We start from the raw sequence: 20,634 nt of genomic DNA on the forward strand, positions 1-20,634 counted from the left end.
GTTAAATGTGACGGCTATTATATATAATGGGCGCAGCCATTTTGTACCTTCTCATTGAGTACGCCCTCCGGTGAGCTGGTGGTTACATAATACAGGAATGAGCCTTAGAACTAGAGAAACACAATCTACCTGGTTTTTGCGGGATGATAAATAGTCATGCATTGCAATGTTCTGTAATAATACATATCCCAGTAAGCCAGCAATAAGTATATCAATATATACATATATTATTTTTCAATACAAAATAAAATACCATTGTCAAAGTGGCTACACAACAAGTCGAAATAATTAACAATGTTTTTCCCATGCATTAACATACGCACTGGTCTATGCCGTTAGTCGCTTCTACCTGTGATTCCTAATTGGCAGGTGTGTATTTGATTGGTAACCAGATGAGCCAATTAATTGATGCTGTCTAGACACAAAAATACATACCGGTATTGTAAAATATTACCTGTCGCCCCTAAAATGGTAAGGGACATGGTTTATTACTGTAGATAGTTCTGTAAAACTATTGATTAAGTAGACTTTTCCATCTAAAAACCCCCAGAATTGACCAATTACGTAGTCCCAAAGAAAAGAAAATTATCACTTGGGTATCGTGGGTTGTCGTTTTTGCTCCAATGTAGCATATCAATAGGCCTAATAGTGTACATTTTTTCTTTGGATTATTTAACAGAGAAAAATACTATAACCCCATTTTGTTCCGTTAATGCAACTTGAAATATATTTAGTTAAATAGTTTATTATATTATTACGTCATTTATGCTGTTTTACAAGTCAGGTTGATCAAAGAGAAGCGCCTTGTCGAAAATTACTGCTTTTGTTTACACTGTACATACAGGAGATGGTCAGGAGCTGACGTCACTTCGCCCCAAGCTATCCCACCGGACGTCACAAAAACAAAATAAAATGGCTGCCCCCAGTTAGCAGGAATAATCATGTTTTTTTATTAACTCTAAAATTACGCATTTTTCATTTGCTAAAGTGTCAGTATGTGTTGGTGGTCCGGGTATGCATCCTTCCAACACATAAGGCTCTTGTTTGAGTTGACCCTACCTTTAATATTATACATTTCCTAATCTTTTTGTTTATGTTGAATATACATTTATTTAACTAATTTTCCTGGGATTTGTTTCAGACACAAGTTTGGCTGGGCTGCTTATTCCTTCAGTGACTCTCTTGCTATTTTGTATGCATACAAGGTCAGTTTTATTAACATGTTTTGTTAATGTACGAGAGTTTGTAATATATTGATTCCCCTCATTAAGATTTTATAAATTTTGTTTAATGACAATTCCTATCTATTTAAATTAAATAGCAAAAGAAAGAGTAGCCCTTTACCTGGTTGTAGCAGGTTTCTTCTCTTATCTTTGTGATCCATATGCCTGATGTCATATAACTTTAGTTAAAATGTGTTGTGTGTTGTTAAATAAAACGTCCCTTCCTTCCTTATTCTTGAATAACAGAACAGATGGATCAATTATTTTTTGCCAGATTTGGGACAATAAGAAGAAGCTTGGTGAATTCCGCCGCAGTGGCCAGAATCAGATTAAATGGGGCAAAGCCAACTTTATCCAGATCCGCAGGATAAATGAGGTCAGTGTGTAAGGTTTTTGTTTACTTTTTAAGTATGAACATGTTAGCTTGATGGGGTGTAGGGGATGGGGTTGGCATTCACATTACAGGTTATGAAATAGAGTATTTGATGATTGTTTAATATTTTAAGGCTGCTGGTTATATTTGATTTTATATTAAATATTAAAGTTTCTGATTGTATGTGAAGTACTGAGGTGGTTGCTTGTTTTTGAAATATCCAGATGCTGATTGCATGTCAAATATTCAGGTTGCTGACTGTATTTGGTATATTCAGGTTGCTGACTGTATTTGGTATATTCAGGTTGCTGACTGTATTTGGTATATTCAGGTTGCTGACTGTATTTGGTATATTCAGGTTGCTGACTTTATTTGGTATATTCAGGTTGCTGACTGTATTTGGTATATTCAGGTTGCTGACTGCATTTGGTATATTCAGGTTGCTGACAGTATTTGGTATATTCAGGTTGCTGACTTTATTTGGTATATTCAGGTTGCTGACTGTATTTGGTATATTCAGGTTGCTGAGCTGATCAAAGAAATGGAACAGAGACTGTACAAGTTCAACATTCAGAAGCCGAGATTGAGGCAGGACCACCGGAACATGGGGCGTCTCACTCCTGAGGAACGACTTATCCTTAAGGTGAGATTAAAGATCCCTGTACACCATGGTGTAGGCATTAGGACATTGGGTGTAAATAAGACTGGTATGGGGCAGGATGTAGCCCAGTAGTAAAGCACTCGTCTGATGCATGGTCGGTCTAGGATTAACCTCCATCGGTGGGCCCACTGGGCTATTTCTCGTTCCAGCCAGTGCACCACGACTAATGTATTGAAGGCCTTGGTATGTGCTATCCTCTCTGTGGGATGATGAGTATTAAAGATCCATTGCTACTAATGGAAAAATGTAGCAGATTTCTTCTCCAAGACTATATGTCAGAATTATCAAATGTTTGACATCCAGTAGTCGATGATTAATCAATGTGCTCTAGTGGTGACATTAAATAATACAAACTTTAACTTTGACTTTAACTTGTAAGACTGGTAGGTGCTGGATTCGTGTCCTGAAACTGGCTGCACGCCAATGATTGCACAACTCGGAGTGTAGTTACAAGGCCTCTGTTGTCATCAGTAACCATTTATCTCTGTACAGATGGACCAGATGGCTGTAGCGTGTGTTCACCACAAAATGCGTGAATGTTGATGATTACTATACCAAGTTTATAATTGTGCTTCATATCTGATGAGCTAAAGTGATGGTTATTCAAATTAATTCTGTCATTGCTGAGACAAAACACATGTTTATCACCTGTTGAAAAACATAATGATACCATTTTTAACGTAACAGTAGAATGGCAATGAAAGTAAAGCACTAATTTAGTTGTGAAACATTTATTATATTATTTTGAAAGACATGTCTATGTAACATCATCCCAACAGCTTGTTGATTATATGTCATGGCTTTCAGACATTTTACACGTGCGTACAAAGTATGAGAACAATCCCTGTCCCACCATACAAGCTACTCTGACAGCCATCGCAATAATTCACAGAAATAAGTTGTTCAGGTTACCAGGAAGTTATCATGCTAATAAAGTTAAGAACTACTGTATTCTAAACAACATAATATGGTGAAAGGAAAACTACACTGATCATCTGTGTTTTATTCAAGTATGAGATGCAAATAAAAAATATCAAAGTGGTGAAAACAATTCTATGAAGTGCTTTTCTATTAAATGTAACAGCAGTTGTAAAGTTAATAAATGTGTCGTGACCTATACATGTACATTATGGTTTACCAGTTCATATTTTTTTTGTAACTGGTACATGTGTTACCAGACAATATTCTTATTGCAGTGCTTATCATATATAGAGAATAATAAACAAATTTTCACTTTGATAATAACTAGTACCACCTTTTTTATTATATTATTTTTTTTACCTCAATTTGTTTTTTAAAGTCTTTATTAAGTTGTGATATTTGTACATAAAAGTGATGTAAACATCTTTGCATACTTTTCTGAGATCACTGAAACCAAAAAAATCTATTCTGTTTCGAAATCCATAATGAGTAGTATTAAAATAACATTTTGTGACTAATTTAACTGTGAAAACAGACAGGTGGAAATTGGAGTATGACAGATATTTTGAAAAGTCACTAGCCACAGGGCTAGTGGGTTTGTGAAAACCACTAGCCCACCAAGCTAATACACTAGCCCAAATTCCTGATCAGTTATAACTGGATTTTTAGATAATTTTTGTAACATTACACATTTACGAGTATAACAGTAAAATAAAACAAACACTTAAATCATGTTGTAACTTTCAGTTTAAAACACACAAGCAAGAGCATAAAATACACAAGAATATAAACTGTCATGAAATTTGTCCAAAAGTCAAAAGTTACTAATCAAGTTCCACCAACTCTTCCACGTGGCCACCACAGGAATCCACAGTAGGCAGATTGTGTTCATTTACATGGTGTGTACCTTTTGCACACCCAATCCAGTGATGAATGCTTTCTTCTGGATCAAAATTTTTCATTGCAGGGCCATGATGCATAATATACAGCAGAGACTGACATTCTGTTTCTCTGTAGTGTGTTCAGCTGGCTCAGTTTGCAGAAAGACCGTTCACAAGCAGCAGTTGATGGTGAAAGCACTATCATGATCTCAACCAACTTTAAATCTCTGCTTAGACAATCAGAATTACAGTTAAGAATGCTAACATAAACCTCACATGGCTTCAGATCTTTGTGTGCTTGCAAACGGGCTTTCAGCAACTGGTACTGACTGATCATGTCTTTTTTATCATCTTCTGTCAAAACTGCTGAAAAATGGTCTGTTAACAGCTGGATACTTTTAATTCCTATGTAATGCAAGGTCTTTTCTGCTTTCTGGCCAGTGTTGATGACAGAATGCATTGAATGACAGCAAGGGTTGTTGCAAAAATACTTCAAACCTGAAAAAAGAGTTAAAGCAATTAAGTAAAAGAACAAATATTTTGAGAAAATATGTTTATAAAATCTATGAGCAAAAGGTTTAACAATTTTTTTTGATTTTTGTTTTTTTTGTTACATAATGTTACATTATACATGTGTATCACTTAATGGCTGATTCTGTAGTAGCTATATTTACCTTTTGTCGACATACTTGATAATGCCATTCACCAAATCCTGGAGGAAGCAGTCTTTCTCAAAGATGAAGTCCTCTGGACAAGCACCCAGCAGTGGAATTCCATCAAAAGATTTGGAGTCATGGCAATACCTGGACAGGAAGGAGTGCATGTTGACACCTGCTGTTACTGGCTCTGTTTGTAGCAGTTTCAACTCCATGCTTACTCTTTCTATTTCCATCCTGATGTCCGTTACCATGAGTTCATCTCTTTGGAATATCTGAATATAAATAACTACAAAATGAGTCTAGTGAAATAAATAAATATCATGGTGAGAAACAAATGGTGAAACAATTTAAAATAATTTGCAAATAATATGTACAATAACATGTATTACAAAATGACTAACAAATGACATGTATTCACCTGTGACAATTTGGAAAGTGGTGGAAGGACATCCAACATAACATGCAACGTTTTCATGAATCGAAATGTCTGGATTTCCTTGTGAAAGTTGGCAGATTCCTGCACTCTTGTTGGCTGCTGTGGTTTCAATATGTGTACACACTGCTTTTAGGTTGCACTGAATTGATTTTATTGCCCTTGTCTTGCTGACTAACCACCGGACCTGTAAAAAAATAAAATTTGATTGTAATATAATTAAATTACAAATAAACTAAAAGAAATTATATGTATGTTTATAAGAATGGCATATTACTAATAACTTTTTATTTTAAAGTAATTCAAACATATAATAAAATATCACTAACATTAGTTAATTGTTACTATAAATAAATTAAAGGAAACAAAAACAAATTGTACAAGTATTTGTAATTTGCAGAATGTAAAATTACTAATAACTCATTTTTATAAGTAATTAAAAACATTAGTACATACCTGCTTTATACTCGACAGGTGTGTCAGCTGTTCTTCCAGGACATCTGCAATTTGTTTTAGCTCCCTTCTCATTTTTGGGCTCTAGTGACAGAACTTAAAAAATTGACTTGATTTTGTCTTCAGAAGTTTGCAGGTACTGTAAATCTTTTACAGCGTCCATTACTGACAACTCCAATTTATGTGCCACACAATGCAATGGAATTGTATGTTCTGAAGCATTTAAAAAATACGCAACAACACCCGATTTCCTACCCTGCATTACAGAGGCCCCGTCAAAGTTAACACCTACAAGAATGGGGTATTTGTCATTGTCGTCGGTGGTCAGTCTGTCTACACTAAGGTCATATATATTTGTCCAGTCCTTTGTTGATTGCAGCAAAAACACCCAGAGGGTGAGCATGATCCAACTCGACCATGTCCGAAAATGCCGTTTCTGATCGTCCGTCAGAATTGACAAATCTCACAGACAAGGTCTCTTGCTCCTTTGCTGTACAGTCCGTACTTCCATCCGCTAAGACTGATACAAACCTTGATTGCATTATTCTCTCTTTGGTGTTGGTTCTTAGAACAGATGCAATTGATGTAATGAATTGTCGAGCAGCCTTTATCATTTAAGTAAGTTTTCCACAAGTCAACATCGAGTTATTTGACCAAACGAGCTTGAAAATACATATCTGACAGGGATTTGCAGTGCTTTGCTAGTGAATATGCTATAACAAATACTTGCCCAGTGTTCGGTGTTGTTGTTTGGATAATTTTTGAAAAGCTACTCCAATTGCCGTCTTCAAAAATGTTTGTTTTTTCATTTGGCATTTCTGTATTCTTTTTTTTTTGTGTGCATACGAACAGCATTCTCTGTGGGCAGCAGAGTGGTCATGTGCTTTTAGAGTTTCTGTTCTGAAGTTGTCAGTGCCATGTACCGTATTGTTTTTTATTCCCTTGTTTGCCCTGGGTTCCGCGATGGATGGAAACTGTACAGTACATTTTTACCTCGTCTTCTGAATAGTCTAGCCAGGGCTATGATTGCTTCCATTGTGGCAAAAACGTCTATTTCTTTTTGTCGTGTCATATGTTTGGTCTTTTGTCAAATGTGATCCATCATCATTGTCCCGTTTTCGCATTTGCCTTCCCCACTGGGAAAAATAATTGAGCAAACTCATGGTTGGTATCTAAATCCACTATCAAAATAATTAAATTTATTTGAGGGTATGACAGTGTGACACACGGTAATAGATGGTTCAGTGTATATAGTAGTGGGTTATACATTTAGGGCCTACTATTTATGTCGCCAGGAACGGTGATGCCAATTGCTCAAATACAGGGCATCATCCCGTGTCAAACCGATATCAAAAGAATATAATGGTGACATCTAATCCGTTGTTAATTGATGAACAAAAAAGGTATCATCTTGTATCGGCAGCTGTTACCCATTATCCAAACCGATACACGTGATAGGCCAAGCCGAGTCATTGCATGTGCGATTACCATTAAAGTAAATTGTTTTCCTGATTGCCGATAACCACATGTAAGCCAAGTGTTAAATTAGAAAACAATAGGTAAATAAAACAAACACTGAAATTCAAAGCATGACTGGGGTTTACTTGATTAAGATTAACCTGTTGTCGCGATTGGTGATTTCCAAGTTCATAACCTAAAACATATTCCTACTCAAGACGGTGCAGAATGCGGTTGTGTTTTTCAAACGTCGAGATTTCTCTACCACCCACCCTTGGGGCTGTGCTGCACGAGCTTGGCTGCTTGGTTGAACATAATGGGAGCACGGCTATTGTCACCTTGTATTATGGTGACAATAAACAGAAGAGATCGCGAAGTAGGAGGAGATGTTGTCCCACGGCAGCTCAGGAAGGACCAAACCGGGCGGTCCCTCCTGCTTCACAGAAGAAGATGATACCGGCAGGGGCAGTTCACAGGGAGCCAAAACCGGCAGCTCAACTGCCGGTGGCGGCCCCTTATGTGTCGCCGCCCCCCCCACTACTCAGAAGCAGTAGACGCCAAGAGCGGCAAAGGGGGAGCCAAAGCTGTCGGCTAAACCGGCAGTGGCAGCCCCTCCCCCTGCAGCACCAACGCTGATGGATACAGGAAAAGTGTTGTCCGCACCAACCAATCCACCGGCATCTCCACAAGTTGTTGCGACAGCGGTTGCAGAGCGTGAAGCCAAGAAGAGTAAGGTGTCGGTCCAGGACTTGTCTGACACACAGCCCACGACTTGGCAGATCGCACGCAACAAGCTTCCTGGACGGTACCGCGACTGTGTGAAGGGGGAGTTCACTGCGACCTCTCAGCTGCCAAGCCCCTTCGTCACCAAGAGCTGGAGACCAACACCAACTGGTCAAGGGCGGTACCAGTTCCAGTACGTCGAGGGAAGTCGCACCTCAGAGCGGAACGGGATGTACCGGCAAGGCTTGCTGAAATCAGACATGGATAATCCAATCGTCCATCGGATTATCAAGCTGATACTTCCGGAAGACTACTCAGCAATACTTTGGGGAGAGTGCTACATCGACCTGCCGCACTTCTTCCTGAAGTTCCGAGCCGATCATCCCATCAACTCGCCATGAGTTCCGCTTCGGAACCTCTTCTAGGACATGTACTTTTTTAGGGCTCTGTTGGACTTAAACATTTTTGGCCGCGGTTCAATTTTTTTTTTTTTTTTTTTTTTGGTAAACAGTCCGACACAGTTTATTTTGGCAGCCCGTCTAAATTGCTCAAATTACGTTAAAACCTTTTCGGTCAAGCAATCTAATTTTATTGTTTGGACTTAAATTTTTGACCTAACTACTAAATTCGTATTCCAAATTCCGCCCACCTCAAACTTACGCCCCACCCCACTGGCCCGGACCATAAGATCGGACTTTAAACTTTTAGACCTTCGTTCAAAATTTTATGTCGAAATTAATTCTTTTTTAAAAAATATTATTAAATAGTCTGATTTTCTCTTATTTATTTTTGGACTGTCCTTCTAAAATGCCCCAAATTATATAAATATTCGGCCAAGCAGTCAATTAAATTATTTTTGGCTTGTAACCTTTTTCTTTCTAATTTTAATCCTACTAATTTCTTTTACTAATTGCTATTTTCAAAATTCTGTCCATTTTCAACCCCCATCCCAAATCAGGCGTGTTATATCTATCTATCTAATTTCTTTTTGACCGCCCAATCTAATCTAGCGACCAAATTTAATGAGTAGAATTTTCTTTATTAAATATATTAATTAGAGATGCACATCAAAATTTTAAAGGCCCACTATTTAATTTTTGGATGTAAATTTCAAAATTATCCCCTTAATTTTGTTCTGTCCCAGAGCAAGTCACTGGCTATCCAGAGACAGGCTCCGGGATGAACATGCTCGAAACTCTAGTGGTATATGAGCATGTTAAAATTATTCGCACTCGCACTCGCGCACTAAAACATACGCAAGATTAACTACCATGTGACGTATCCAACCAATCAAAACACGCATGTTGTAGGACTTATTTCCTGTGCCAGAAACTTGAAAAGGAAAAGTAAACAATGCATGCTGTAATTGTGACGATGTAGAGATAACATTTTACTGCAGTCTGCAGAGCAAGTTCAAGTGGATTATTATTATATACTGATTGCGTTGTTGATATTATTTGATGACAAACGTCATGATCAAATTTATTCAACGAAATTTCAGCTGAGAGAAACCCCCCCCCCCCCCCCCCCAAAAAAAAACCCAAACAAACATGATCGACCGATAAGGAGAGGGAGGAAAAACCAACTACTTCGAACTTAAAAACCACTAGCCACGGGCATTGATTTATAAGTGCCAATTCATCCAATAATTGTATATTGCACCAGTGCTTGATAATGTTTTGGTAAGAAATTATTATTTTTAATTCCCTGGTTATGAGTGACAGTTGGGATAATAAAATGGATAATCTTTAAAATAAAAGCACATAGATTACAATACACACCACAATCTTTGATATTATATACAGTGGGTGTGCATTCACTCAGCTTAATTTGTTTTATGTTTTGTTTATTTACTGTTGTGTTTTACAGATTGTGATTGGAGGAGCTTTTTATCCCAACTACTTCCTGCGAAATGTGTCGAGTGAGACGGACGCAATCCGAGAACTGTCCAACAATGATCCATTGAGCACAGTTGTGGTTTGTCTTACTTTTCTCTTGTGCACCATACTACTAGGCAGGACTCATTTTCCAATTGGAATCAAATTCCAATAATGTTCCTGTAATTGAAAACTGGGTGATCTAATAGATTTCCATAACAACAATCATCAAAAAAATAAGAATCCAGTCCAACATACAATGTTTAATCTATTAGAAAATACAATTTCCATTGTATTATTTGATTATATATTAGCGTCCAATCCAACACTGTAAAATATACACAAAAAATTTGATTCTTATAGATTCTTGTAACAATCTAATAAACTCTGTTGGAATTTGGCACAAAAATAATGTATAATATTACAATCTGAAATATTTGAATTGTTTGTTTTAAATCCAACTCTCTACATTAACTTTTGCATCTTGAAGATGGCGCCCACTTCTATTTTTTTTATATAGATAGTATGAAATGCTTTAGTCACCAAATGAAAAAAAATTGTTGTATATGTAACCAAATCGGTCGCAATGTTGAGGACTGAAATCTGCACACGTTCATAGAGTATTTTTAAAATGTATTGATATTTTTTATGAAGCACTTATTAAACAGTTCATGAATTTTTGTTTTATAATATTTGTATTCACTTGCTAAATAATACTTTTTAAGTTGTTGCAGCATTTCTGGACTTCTCAATCAAATTATCTTTCTTATCATTTGGCAATTTTTATTCCTCCATTATTATTTTCTTTATTTTAAAAAATTTGTTACTTAATTTTTTTTTAATTTTGTATAAAAATCTAAAAAGAATTACTGCTGCAATTTATAACATATTTATGGAACAGTGTTTGTTTGAGCTAAGTGGAATTTTGAAATTAATTTTTGTATTGTTTAATGACAAGTAGTTTTCAAAGATTATAAAACTGTATCCAGAATAAACAGTTGATAGAGGGGTCAATGAGCATCTAGATAACTCGTACTATATGACATCACTAATTGAATACTGTACATACTATACAACTTGATTTTCATAGTAACCAGAAGTTGGGGTCAAAGCTTTTAATCACAGCAACTGTTAAGGTCGGCTAATAAATGGTACCTGCAATTGCAGGAGTTTTGAATATCACATTCACATTTGTTTTAATTATTATTATTATTTTATCAAGGACAATCAGAAACACACCAGTTAATAACTAAACAAGAAGTTGTAACTTAATGGTAATAAACTGTAATAGCTGAAACTATTGCACACTGTCTCATAACTAGGCTGAGTTCGTTTAATGACATATTTTGTGTTTAGGTGAAGGGACTTCCTGCTAACCAAGGCATGCTGTACCATTCCAAACTGGACTCCATCTTCCAAGTGTGTCAGGCAGACCCGCCACCAAGCATCACCTTTGAGGAGACCAAGTTTGTTCTTTTTAGTATTGTAAACTTTCTCAAAATAAGGGCCTGTGAAAAGCAAAAACCCCCAGTCCATATTGCTTTAAAGTATTTCTCAAAGGTGCTAATTTTTCACCCACCATCCCAAACCCATTACTCATCCCATGCTGTTCTATTTCCAACAGGCCAAATTTTATGTTAGCAGGACATATTTCGTTTGGCTTGATATTTTAAAAACAAAGGAAAAGAATAGGCCATATCTTAGTTCCTAGTTTGAGCTCTGCAATAATAATAAAAAATAGAAACCACTTAAACATAATTCTATAATGACTGCCAATTCAGAAATTGATTGTTTAAAATTTCAGGAGCAGTGTGCTCCCTCACACCTCTATGTGTGTCTTTCCCCAAATAATACACTGCTACACAACTGTCCTTGTTTTCAGGTTTATATCAGAACAACTTACTATGCAGTACTGGTCACTGGACTTAATTTCACTTACCTTGTGTCTCTTGAAGATTCAAAACCAAATGAGACCGGATGAATTGCATTGTTTTAGTTTAGTGTGGGATGCCCATTGTTCTCGCTGGGTGAAAATTAAAGGAGGGCGGCCGCTCGGCACCACACTCTTCATAAAAACCCCAAAAAAAACCCCCAATAAACGAAAAGAAAAAAAAAGAAAAAAAGGGAGGGTTGGTTACCATATTGTTGTGTGTTGGTAGACTTTGTCAAAAGACATACTCCTTATTTTGCCTACAAAAAGGTTTATAAATACGAAATACAAGAAGACTCGTCTTTTAACTGAACCGAAGATGATATCGGTCTGACATTCACAGGCAGTTCCGGTTTTGCTGAAGCGATCAAAGTTTTAAACACGCTCTGCCACAGATGGTTGACCTAATTATTGACCCAACAAGGTATTTTATGACAATATATACATTTTATTTGTACCTAAAAGTACTTTATTGAACCATCTATACTCTTCAAAAGAAGAAACGCAAAACCACATTGTCGTAACATTTGGAGAATTGATTTAATTATTGAATGGTGAGTCCGATAATTACCAAATGTTGCAGGATTGTTCACAATTCACTCTAGTCCATTGTGAGTAAGTGATAGGACACACCACCAAGGTCAAGGTCATCTGGAGTCAATACCGGATGTGGCCTCCGCGTGTGTTGACAACTGCCTGGCACTGCCTGCCCATTGAAGCAGCCAGAGTACGGATGACGTCCCGGGGGATGGTGGCCCACTCGGCCTGCAAGGCTGCTGCCAGCTCGGGCAGGGTCTGGGGCTGTGGTTGTCGCTGTCGGAGGCGTCGGTCCAACTCGTCCCATAGATGCTCAATTGGGTTCAAATCCGGTGATATGGATGGCCAAGGAAGGACATTAATGTTGTTGTTCTGTAGGAAAGCCGTTGTGAGACGTGCTGTGTGAGGCCTGGCGTTGTCATGTTGGAACACTGCGTTGGCGTTGGCCATAACTGGAACGATGTGTGGCCGGAGGATCTGGTCAATGTAGCCCTGTGCATTCAGGTTGCCCTGCACGTGGACCAGGTCAGTTCTGCCAGTGTGTGAGATGGCTGCCCACACCATGACACTACCCCCGCCGAATCTGTCCACTTCCTGCACGCAGTTTGCCGCATAACGTTCACCACGACGCCTATACACGCGACATCTTCCATCATGACGTCGGAGCAGAAATCGGGACTCGTCACTGAACCACACCTGTCTCCATCGCAGTTGAGGCCATTGTCGATGAATCTGGCACCACTGCAGTCGGAGTCGACGGTGTTGTGGTGTTAAGATGACACCTCGAACTGGACGTCTGGCACGAATTCCTACCTCACGTAGGCGGTTCCGTACGGTCTGGTCGGATATCCTGCGCAAATCTGGTATTGCTGCGGCTGTGGAGGTGGCAGTAGTCAATCGTTCCCGAAGGTGGCGTACCCGGATGTAGCGGTCCTGCCCGGGGGTAGTGACCCGTGGTCGACCGGATCTAGGGAGGTCACGTGTTGATCCATGTTGCTGGTAACGGTCCCACAGTCTGGAGATGGTGCTTGGGGACACATGGAATGCCCTGGCAACGGCCGTTCTGGATTCGCCTGCGTCTAGTCGGCCGATGGCATTGTTTCTCTGCGGTTCACTGAGACGTGGCATGTCCTGGATTGTCAACTGTCGGCCAGATACAGAGGCCAGGCAAGCGAACACCCTGCACTTTTATACTGTCGGTGTTCATGTTGCACGTGCAGACAACGCACGTGCAGTGGTGACATAGTTTGCACGTGGCTGCGTTTTTGCGAATATTCACATTTTGGAACTTTATTGTACAGTAGCTGCGTTTTATCGAATGTAACCGTGGGAATGTGTTTGGGACATGCAATGACCTTATATTCACAAAGCATGAACCGGTAGGAAACATAAAATCGGAGTTATAACCCATTTGTACCCTTTTGCGTTTCTTTTTTTGAAGAGTATATATCACACTTATTATTGATATTTTATAAAAATAATTGAATTATGGGTACGGTCCATAATTCTGAGAAAAATAACGGCTATTTGGAGAGCAGAGGTGTGACGTATTATTTTGAGTCACGTGATGGGCATTCCCCGAATAACCGCAGTGCCAAATCGATTTACCAAGCTCGTGTAACGAGAACGCTTGAACGTCCTCTGCGACGTAGGGTAAATAGAAAAAAAAACCAATGAGTTATTAAAAAAAAATAAAAACATGTACTGAATGATAACAAGCTTATACATTAATTTATTTTAGTAACAGAAGCATGTTAAACGTCGACATTCCTGACTAGTTAGGCCTTTGCATCTATATGTAAATTTATCATTAGTCGTATGCGAAAAACTCTAAACATCTGGATCACAAACACCTTCATTTTCCCCCTTGTCAAATTCATTTTATGCAAAATATGCCATAACAGCTGACTTGGAATAGGAATTGTTACATTTTTAAAGAATACTCTAAACTAGACGGTGTTTATATACGACGTGACTATATATACGAAGGCCGTGTATATAGCCTCCACTAACGAGGGCTGGCTATATTCACAGCAAAAATGTATATAGGCGGTAAATAAGTACATGTATTTGATTGATCCATATTACCGAACCATCTGGAACAGGAGGAATACATACTAAGTACTGTACAAACAGTGCATTTTCTGAACAGGGGAGGGGGTGGGGAAGTATATGAATTTAGCGGAACCTTTTGTGTACATTTTCCTTAGATATATGAATAGCGTCATATTTTCCCTACAGTACTAACAAAAAAAAAGAAGTAATAAATAAATAAATAAAATAACAATTGCAAATTATCAGCTGCTGAGGTAGATTAACTGAAAGAGAAACTAACTACGGACAGTACACAAACTAACAACTGGGCTTGAACTTAATAATTTTTCACTGATTGCAATTTTGAGGCTGCTTATGTAAATTTTGTAAAAAAAAGTTAATTTTACCACAAATAAATATGACTAAAAGGTTATTTTGATGTATTTAGTCATATTTCAAATGCTCAAAATTGCAAGGGGCAATCAAACTCAAAATACATCTTTTTTTATAGGCTATTAGTAAAGCTGAGGGCGGAGAACGTGAAAGGAGGGCGGCAAAGTGGAATAGCAGAGCGGGCCGCCCCACTTAAATGTAGCAGCGAGAACACTGCATGTCTAATACAGCTAGTTAAACAATATACTTAGGTATTCAGGCTTTTGAGAATTGAAAATCTGCGTGACCCATTTATCGATTACACATAAATAAATCCAGGTAACCCATTTCCTTTTTATGTAACCCGTCATATTCAAGTAATGGTGTTCCAAATTTTGCGAGAACAAAAAATAGGTCATACAAAATTAAGATTTACACAAACAAAATGATCGTTCTCACAATTTTCAGAGTCCTGGGTATTGTTAGTGTGTATCTCATTGTGAAAACATATGTACTGTGATTCATTTAATACTTTAAAGGGCATTTATCAAGTTTCCATGGAAACAAGGCATGAAATCTGATCAGAAAGTGCATGAGGCTGTATACATGGCACTCAAACTGAGGTAAGAATTCAAATTATTTTTCAACAATTGAATTTTTATGTTCATCTCTGTTATTGATTAAAAAAAAATCATATATTTACTTTCAAAGTTATGTAGCCTACGCCATTTAAATCCTTTTTGTCTTCAAAGACACACACACACGCACACACATTTAGACTGAACCAGCGCTTAGAATTAAACATTTAAAAAAGAGAGAAAAAAGTAGCTTCCTGCAAATTATTTGTACATTGGAACAGCATCTGACATGACATAGTTACTAGTAGCCAGTGACGTAAATCTTAAGGAGTTATTCTCTATATATTGACTGTTCAAATGGTCAGACCATATAGATTTTGAGCGGGAAAGTGCAGATAAATCAGGTAAACTATTTCTGAAAAGAGGGAAACATTCAAAACATTTGCCATATTACAAAATAGGATGTATTTTGACCGACACACAGGTAAAATTGTTACAGATCCTGTAACTTAAATACTAATTGTGTTTAACAGGTTGTTGAGGTTTCCACTCGAGGTTGATATCTACTCGCGAGAAGATGCACTTCTCATGATGACAAAACTTTGTGTTTTGCAGAATGAGGCTGCTAGCTCAGGAAAACTGCGTACTAACAGGTATTGGCATAAAAAAATTGAGTTAGTCATATTAAAACTTGAGTTCATGACCTGTTGTTGATATACATTTATTTATGTTAAATCTGTAACATTTTACATTTTCTTGATAAACTTTGACTGAGTCTTTTTAAAAAGACTTCTCTTAAATAACTACTTCAAGATAAGCACTGATTTATATATTACCAGTATATATTAAAATATTAAAAACCCCAAACAATTCAATGTGAAAAATAAATTAATAAAAAAAGAAGAAAATATAATATTTTACCATTTTCATATAAACACCGATTTAGTCCTGTTGAGAGGATAAACGTTTATTCAATAAGTATTTTTCAAGATAGATCCTACTTTATATAATTATTAGACTGGTAGGGGACTATAGGTTTTGTCACCATCCTTCTGCCTGTCTGTTTGTCTGTCCATTCGTCTTTCCCACATATAGTTTTCCAGACCTTTTTTTTTTTTACAATGCCTGAAAATATTGACCCGATATTTTGTGTATAGCTGTATTATGTTCTGTTATAGATCAAGTTTGACTTTCATGGCAATTTACTAATTTTTGACAACAGTTATTACCCCTGAATTTAGGAGATTCAAAATTTTGTTTTCCAGACTTGTTTTCGAAATGCCTCAAGATATTGAGCTTTGTGATGTATTGTTACAGATCCAGTTGGACTTTTAGGGGGATTTACCCATTTTTTACAGAGTTAGGGCCCTTGAATGTAGGATATAAACAAAATTTGTTTTCCAGACTTTTTTTGTTGTTGAAAGGCTCAAGATTTTAAGCTGAAATGTGTCTAGCTTATCATATAATATTACAGATCAAGTTTGACTTTCATGGCTCTTAAACTTAGAAGGTAAGAAAATTTGTGGGGACATGTATTGCATTAGCAATACTCTCAAGTTGCTTGTTCAAAGTGCTTGTTCAAGATTAACACTGATTACTCCCTATTTGTTTATTTATTTATTTATTCACTATTTCAGGATTAAAGCTCCAGCAATAAATCTTGACCAGGAGGAGTTGGCTGTAGCGCAGGTAGTACGTCCACCACAGTCAAAGACATCGTACATCAAAATGTACATTACTGAGGTGATCCTTGCTTCTGTTGACCAGCCCAAATGGCGCAGTGTTTAAATGTGTTGGCTTTAAAGCAGCTATAGTCTTTTTGCAAGTAACTCAGAAATTAGTAATGCTAAAACATGTCACTTAGTTTTAAACTCAAACTTACTCCAGTAACATGTTAAGATAAAACAATTATTTTGTTAGTAAAAACGTGTTTTAACAAATTTCCATCAAAGTACATGGGTTAAATCTGGGTATTTTTTTCGTATGTCTGCAAACCTAGCTAACTCATTATTAACCACTTGAGAGCATTTTTGGAACAGTTTGTCCATCTTTACCAGACAATACAAGTACAAGTGTTGTTTGCTAAAAGACATGTACAAAGATGGATGTGCTTGTCCAATACATACTCAACATTTGATATCAAACAGATCACATTTAGGGATAGACACCAATTAAAAAAACATATTCAGCCATCCCAGCAAACCCATGGCCAGGTATGAAACAATGATGCTGTCTGGTGGTAGGTGTACAGGATGACATTGCCACCCACTGAAGTGGCCAGGTGTGGATGTTGAAAGATTTGCAAACAAGTTTTCAGCAAATGATATGATCAAGAGAGGTGAGTCTTGCATCCGTATAACCTGATAACCCACACTAACATGTAAATCTGGCATTCACATATCCTGATATCCACATTAAAATGCATGTGAATCTTGCATTTAACCTGATAGTAACATGAATATAAGCTTTGATAAATGAAATGTAACACAGGAATAATACAAAATATAGAGTATTTTAGTTTTAGTTTTCAATGAAATGACGTTTTGGGTCATCTAGTTGCTAGGGTCATCTTAGGTAACTTTCTCTATTATGTTTTTATTTCTTGAGGTCCACTGGTGGAAACAGTTAAGCATAAAAATAAAATAAATTGTTATTTTGGGCTATTTTGTCCTTTATAAGGAAATTGCCATGGCGGCGAATATAAAAAATACAACCAGCTTGTTAATAAATAAATTCCCAGTAGTTAGATTTGTTTTGTTGCAGTGATATTGTGAATAATATTGACTTAGTGACAAGAGCTAACATTTCGTACCAACATTAACCTATTTGTGACTGAAACATAAAATCGGCATGTTTGACGATAATAGGTTATATATGGTAACTTGTGATGCCAATATCTAGGTTACTGACACCTTTCAGAAAGTCTACCCTCAATATTTGGATTTTCTATGTGGTCTGAATAATCTGAAGAGTACATTCTCTTGTTGAACTGAAAATGCAAACATAGGCCCTTTCTCGGCGACAGGGATGACTACAGATTTGCTAATCAAATTTACCACACTGCTATTCCTAATAATGTTTGGGGAGGGGTGATGGGTTAGGATTTTTTGTGGGGTGTGGGGTAGTTGGCTCCAGTTCAACCCAGTTTCTGTTATTGCATTCAGTCTTAATTTGTTTCATATAACACTGTACAGAGATTGTTAAAAAATTTCTTAAATAGATGATGTTGGTAACACCACAGTTTGATCGGACTTGACAAATTAATATGAATATGTGTTTTGTCTTCTCTTAAGGTGGTTGAATGTGGCCATTTCTGGGCCCAGTATGTGGAACATGAGTCCACGCCAGCGTTTGGGCAGTTGCAGTATGAGCTGAATGCAAACCAGTGGGAGCTTCTGCAGGTACTTTTAAACTTTGAGGATAACCATACTGTGTTTTCTGATTTGCCAATGTTGATAGGTGGTGTTACTGTTAAAATTTAGTTTTATTCTTGATGCATTGGTGGAGCCAATAAAACAGGAAATTTGTTACTAAAATGCACTGGATCTAAATCGGCAAATAGTATGGTTATTTCTATTCTGATTTTAATCATTTTTTAAAAAAGACAACTTATCAGCTTTTTAATCCAAATAACCATTAGGCTGAATGAAAAACTTGTTTGTTTCCTATTACAGGCTGAAAAAAGAGGTAGGTAGTAAAAAAAAAAAACATTTGGAAAATAATTTTAACTGGTATTTTGATAACACCAAAGTGACTGTATTTTCTTAGTAATCATTTAAAAAAAATGTTGTTTGACATGTTAAAATTAGGGTTGGTCAAGAAAATGAAACAAAAATTATGTTACGCCTTGCAAACATCACTAGCTGGTGCCATCATTAGCTGGGGTATTTCATTGTTTTTAAATCCCACTGCCCACTTTCTTTTCTCTTCTTTAATTTCTTGATGATCTAACATCTTCTATCTTTTAACTTCTTTTGCTATCCACCTCCACATATTAGTCCTTGTCTCTCCAACTGCAGCATGTTTATCTTCTGTAGCCATCTATGCCAGACACCTGCCATTTCTCATCAGCTTTTAGGTGGGTGTAGGGAACTTGGGGCTATTTTACACTATCAAAAATAATAATAATTATTATAGTAAGCTTTTTATTATTGTTATTTTTAAACTATTCTTGATTATTATATCAGAACCTATTATTATGAAATTCTGCTTTAGCAATTAAATTTTACAAAACACTTGATCTTTTAATGCTGCAGAATTTTGGTCGCTTCAATTATTGTAAAATATCTAAATTACAGATATTTCTTGTCATATATCCTTTGTAATTACAACATCATCTTATACTGTATGTGCTTGTTTTCAGCCTATTATGGGAAATGTGATGCTGGGATCCTATGTGGTTGCTCCATTACAACATCATCTTATGCTGTATGTGCTTGTTTTCAGCCTATTATGGGAAATGTGATGCTGGGATCCTATGTGGTTGCTCCATTACAACATCATCTTATACTGTATGTGCTTGTTTTCAGCCTATTATGGGAAATGTGATGCTGGGATCCTATGTGGTTGCTCCATTACAACATCATCTTATACTGTATGTGCTTGTTTTCAGCCTATTATGGGAAATGTGATGCTGGGATCCTATGTGGTTGCTCCATTACAACATCATCTTATACTGTATGTGCTTGTTTTCAGCCTATTATGGGAAATGTGATGCTGGGATCCTATGTGGTTGCTCCATTACAACATCATCTTATACTGTATGTGCTTGTTTTCAGCCTATTATGGGAAATGTGATGCTGGGATCCTATGTGGTTGCTCCATTTAAAGACCAGTCAGTGGCATACTACAGGGCAAGAGTGGAAAGAATCGAGGGACAGACTCAAAACTCACGTATTCAGGTTGGCGTTATTTTACTATGTTGATACAGTATTATTCATCTGGTGGCTGCATCAGAATGTAGCTTGCTGGTAGAGTGCTTGTCTGAGATGTTACTGGTTATAAGAGTTGCTATCTCTCAGTGGACAGAAATATGAAGCTTTTTCTTTTCTCACCTGTGCTCAATGACAGCTATACCAAAGGCTGAGGTATATACTGTTCTGTCTGTTAAATTGCATATAAAAGATCTGTTACTTCTAATTGATAATATGTAGCCACAGTGTTCAAGATTAAACATTTTGGCCAGTATCCCAGTTGGATACTAACATTTCAAAATCTGGTATCCCACCTGAGAATTTAGTATTATATGGCATCCCGGTGGGATACTGGGTTCTTGAAGTCTGGTATCCAAAATTAAATTCTGGTATCCCCGGGATATCGGGATACCGTTAATCTCGAACACTGAGCCATCTTGCAGCAATTACTTTAATAATATGTTCTCATTCTCTAGACCAAATGTCACAATTACCATTGACCCTTGTTTGTTCCTGTTAAACAATGGTCTGAGGTGTTGTTAAACATATAAAGAAGTACTGCAATATCATTAAATCAAGAATGTTCTTAAGTGTTTATTTCTTCTTTC

At 37.0% G+C, this 20,634-nt stretch overlaps 1 protein-coding gene across 1 annotated transcript in view; it reads left to right on the top strand.

Moving 5' to 3' along the window:
* The window catches only part of LOC121370652 (ATP-dependent RNA helicase TDRD9-like), an 86,575-nt gene that overhangs the window by 34,524 nt on the left and 31,417 nt on the right, over positions 1-20,634 (top strand). The window contains exons 17-26 of the mRNA XM_041496036.1: positions 1,142-1,205; positions 1,498-1,599; positions 2,117-2,239; positions 9,655-9,762; positions 11,019-11,128; positions 15,075-15,158; positions 15,647-15,766; positions 16,751-16,856; positions 18,407-18,514; positions 19,892-20,014. Of these exons, the coding sequence (XP_041351970.1) occupies positions 1,142-1,205; positions 1,498-1,599; positions 2,117-2,239; positions 9,655-9,762; positions 11,019-11,128; positions 15,075-15,158; positions 15,647-15,766; positions 16,751-16,856; positions 18,407-18,514; positions 19,892-20,014 (1,048 nt within the window). The remainder of the gene's footprint in view (positions 1-1,141; positions 1,206-1,497; positions 1,600-2,116; positions 2,240-9,654; positions 9,763-11,018; positions 11,129-15,074; positions 15,159-15,646; positions 15,767-16,750; positions 16,857-18,406; positions 18,515-19,891; positions 20,015-20,634) is intronic.

The sequence above is a fragment of the Gigantopelta aegis genome, chromosome 4, assembly GCF_016097555.1.
Source record: "Gigantopelta aegis isolate Gae_Host chromosome 4, Gae_host_genome, whole genome shotgun sequence".
Taxonomy (NCBI): Eukaryota; Metazoa; Mollusca; class Gastropoda; order Neomphalida; family Peltospiridae; genus Gigantopelta; species Gigantopelta aegis.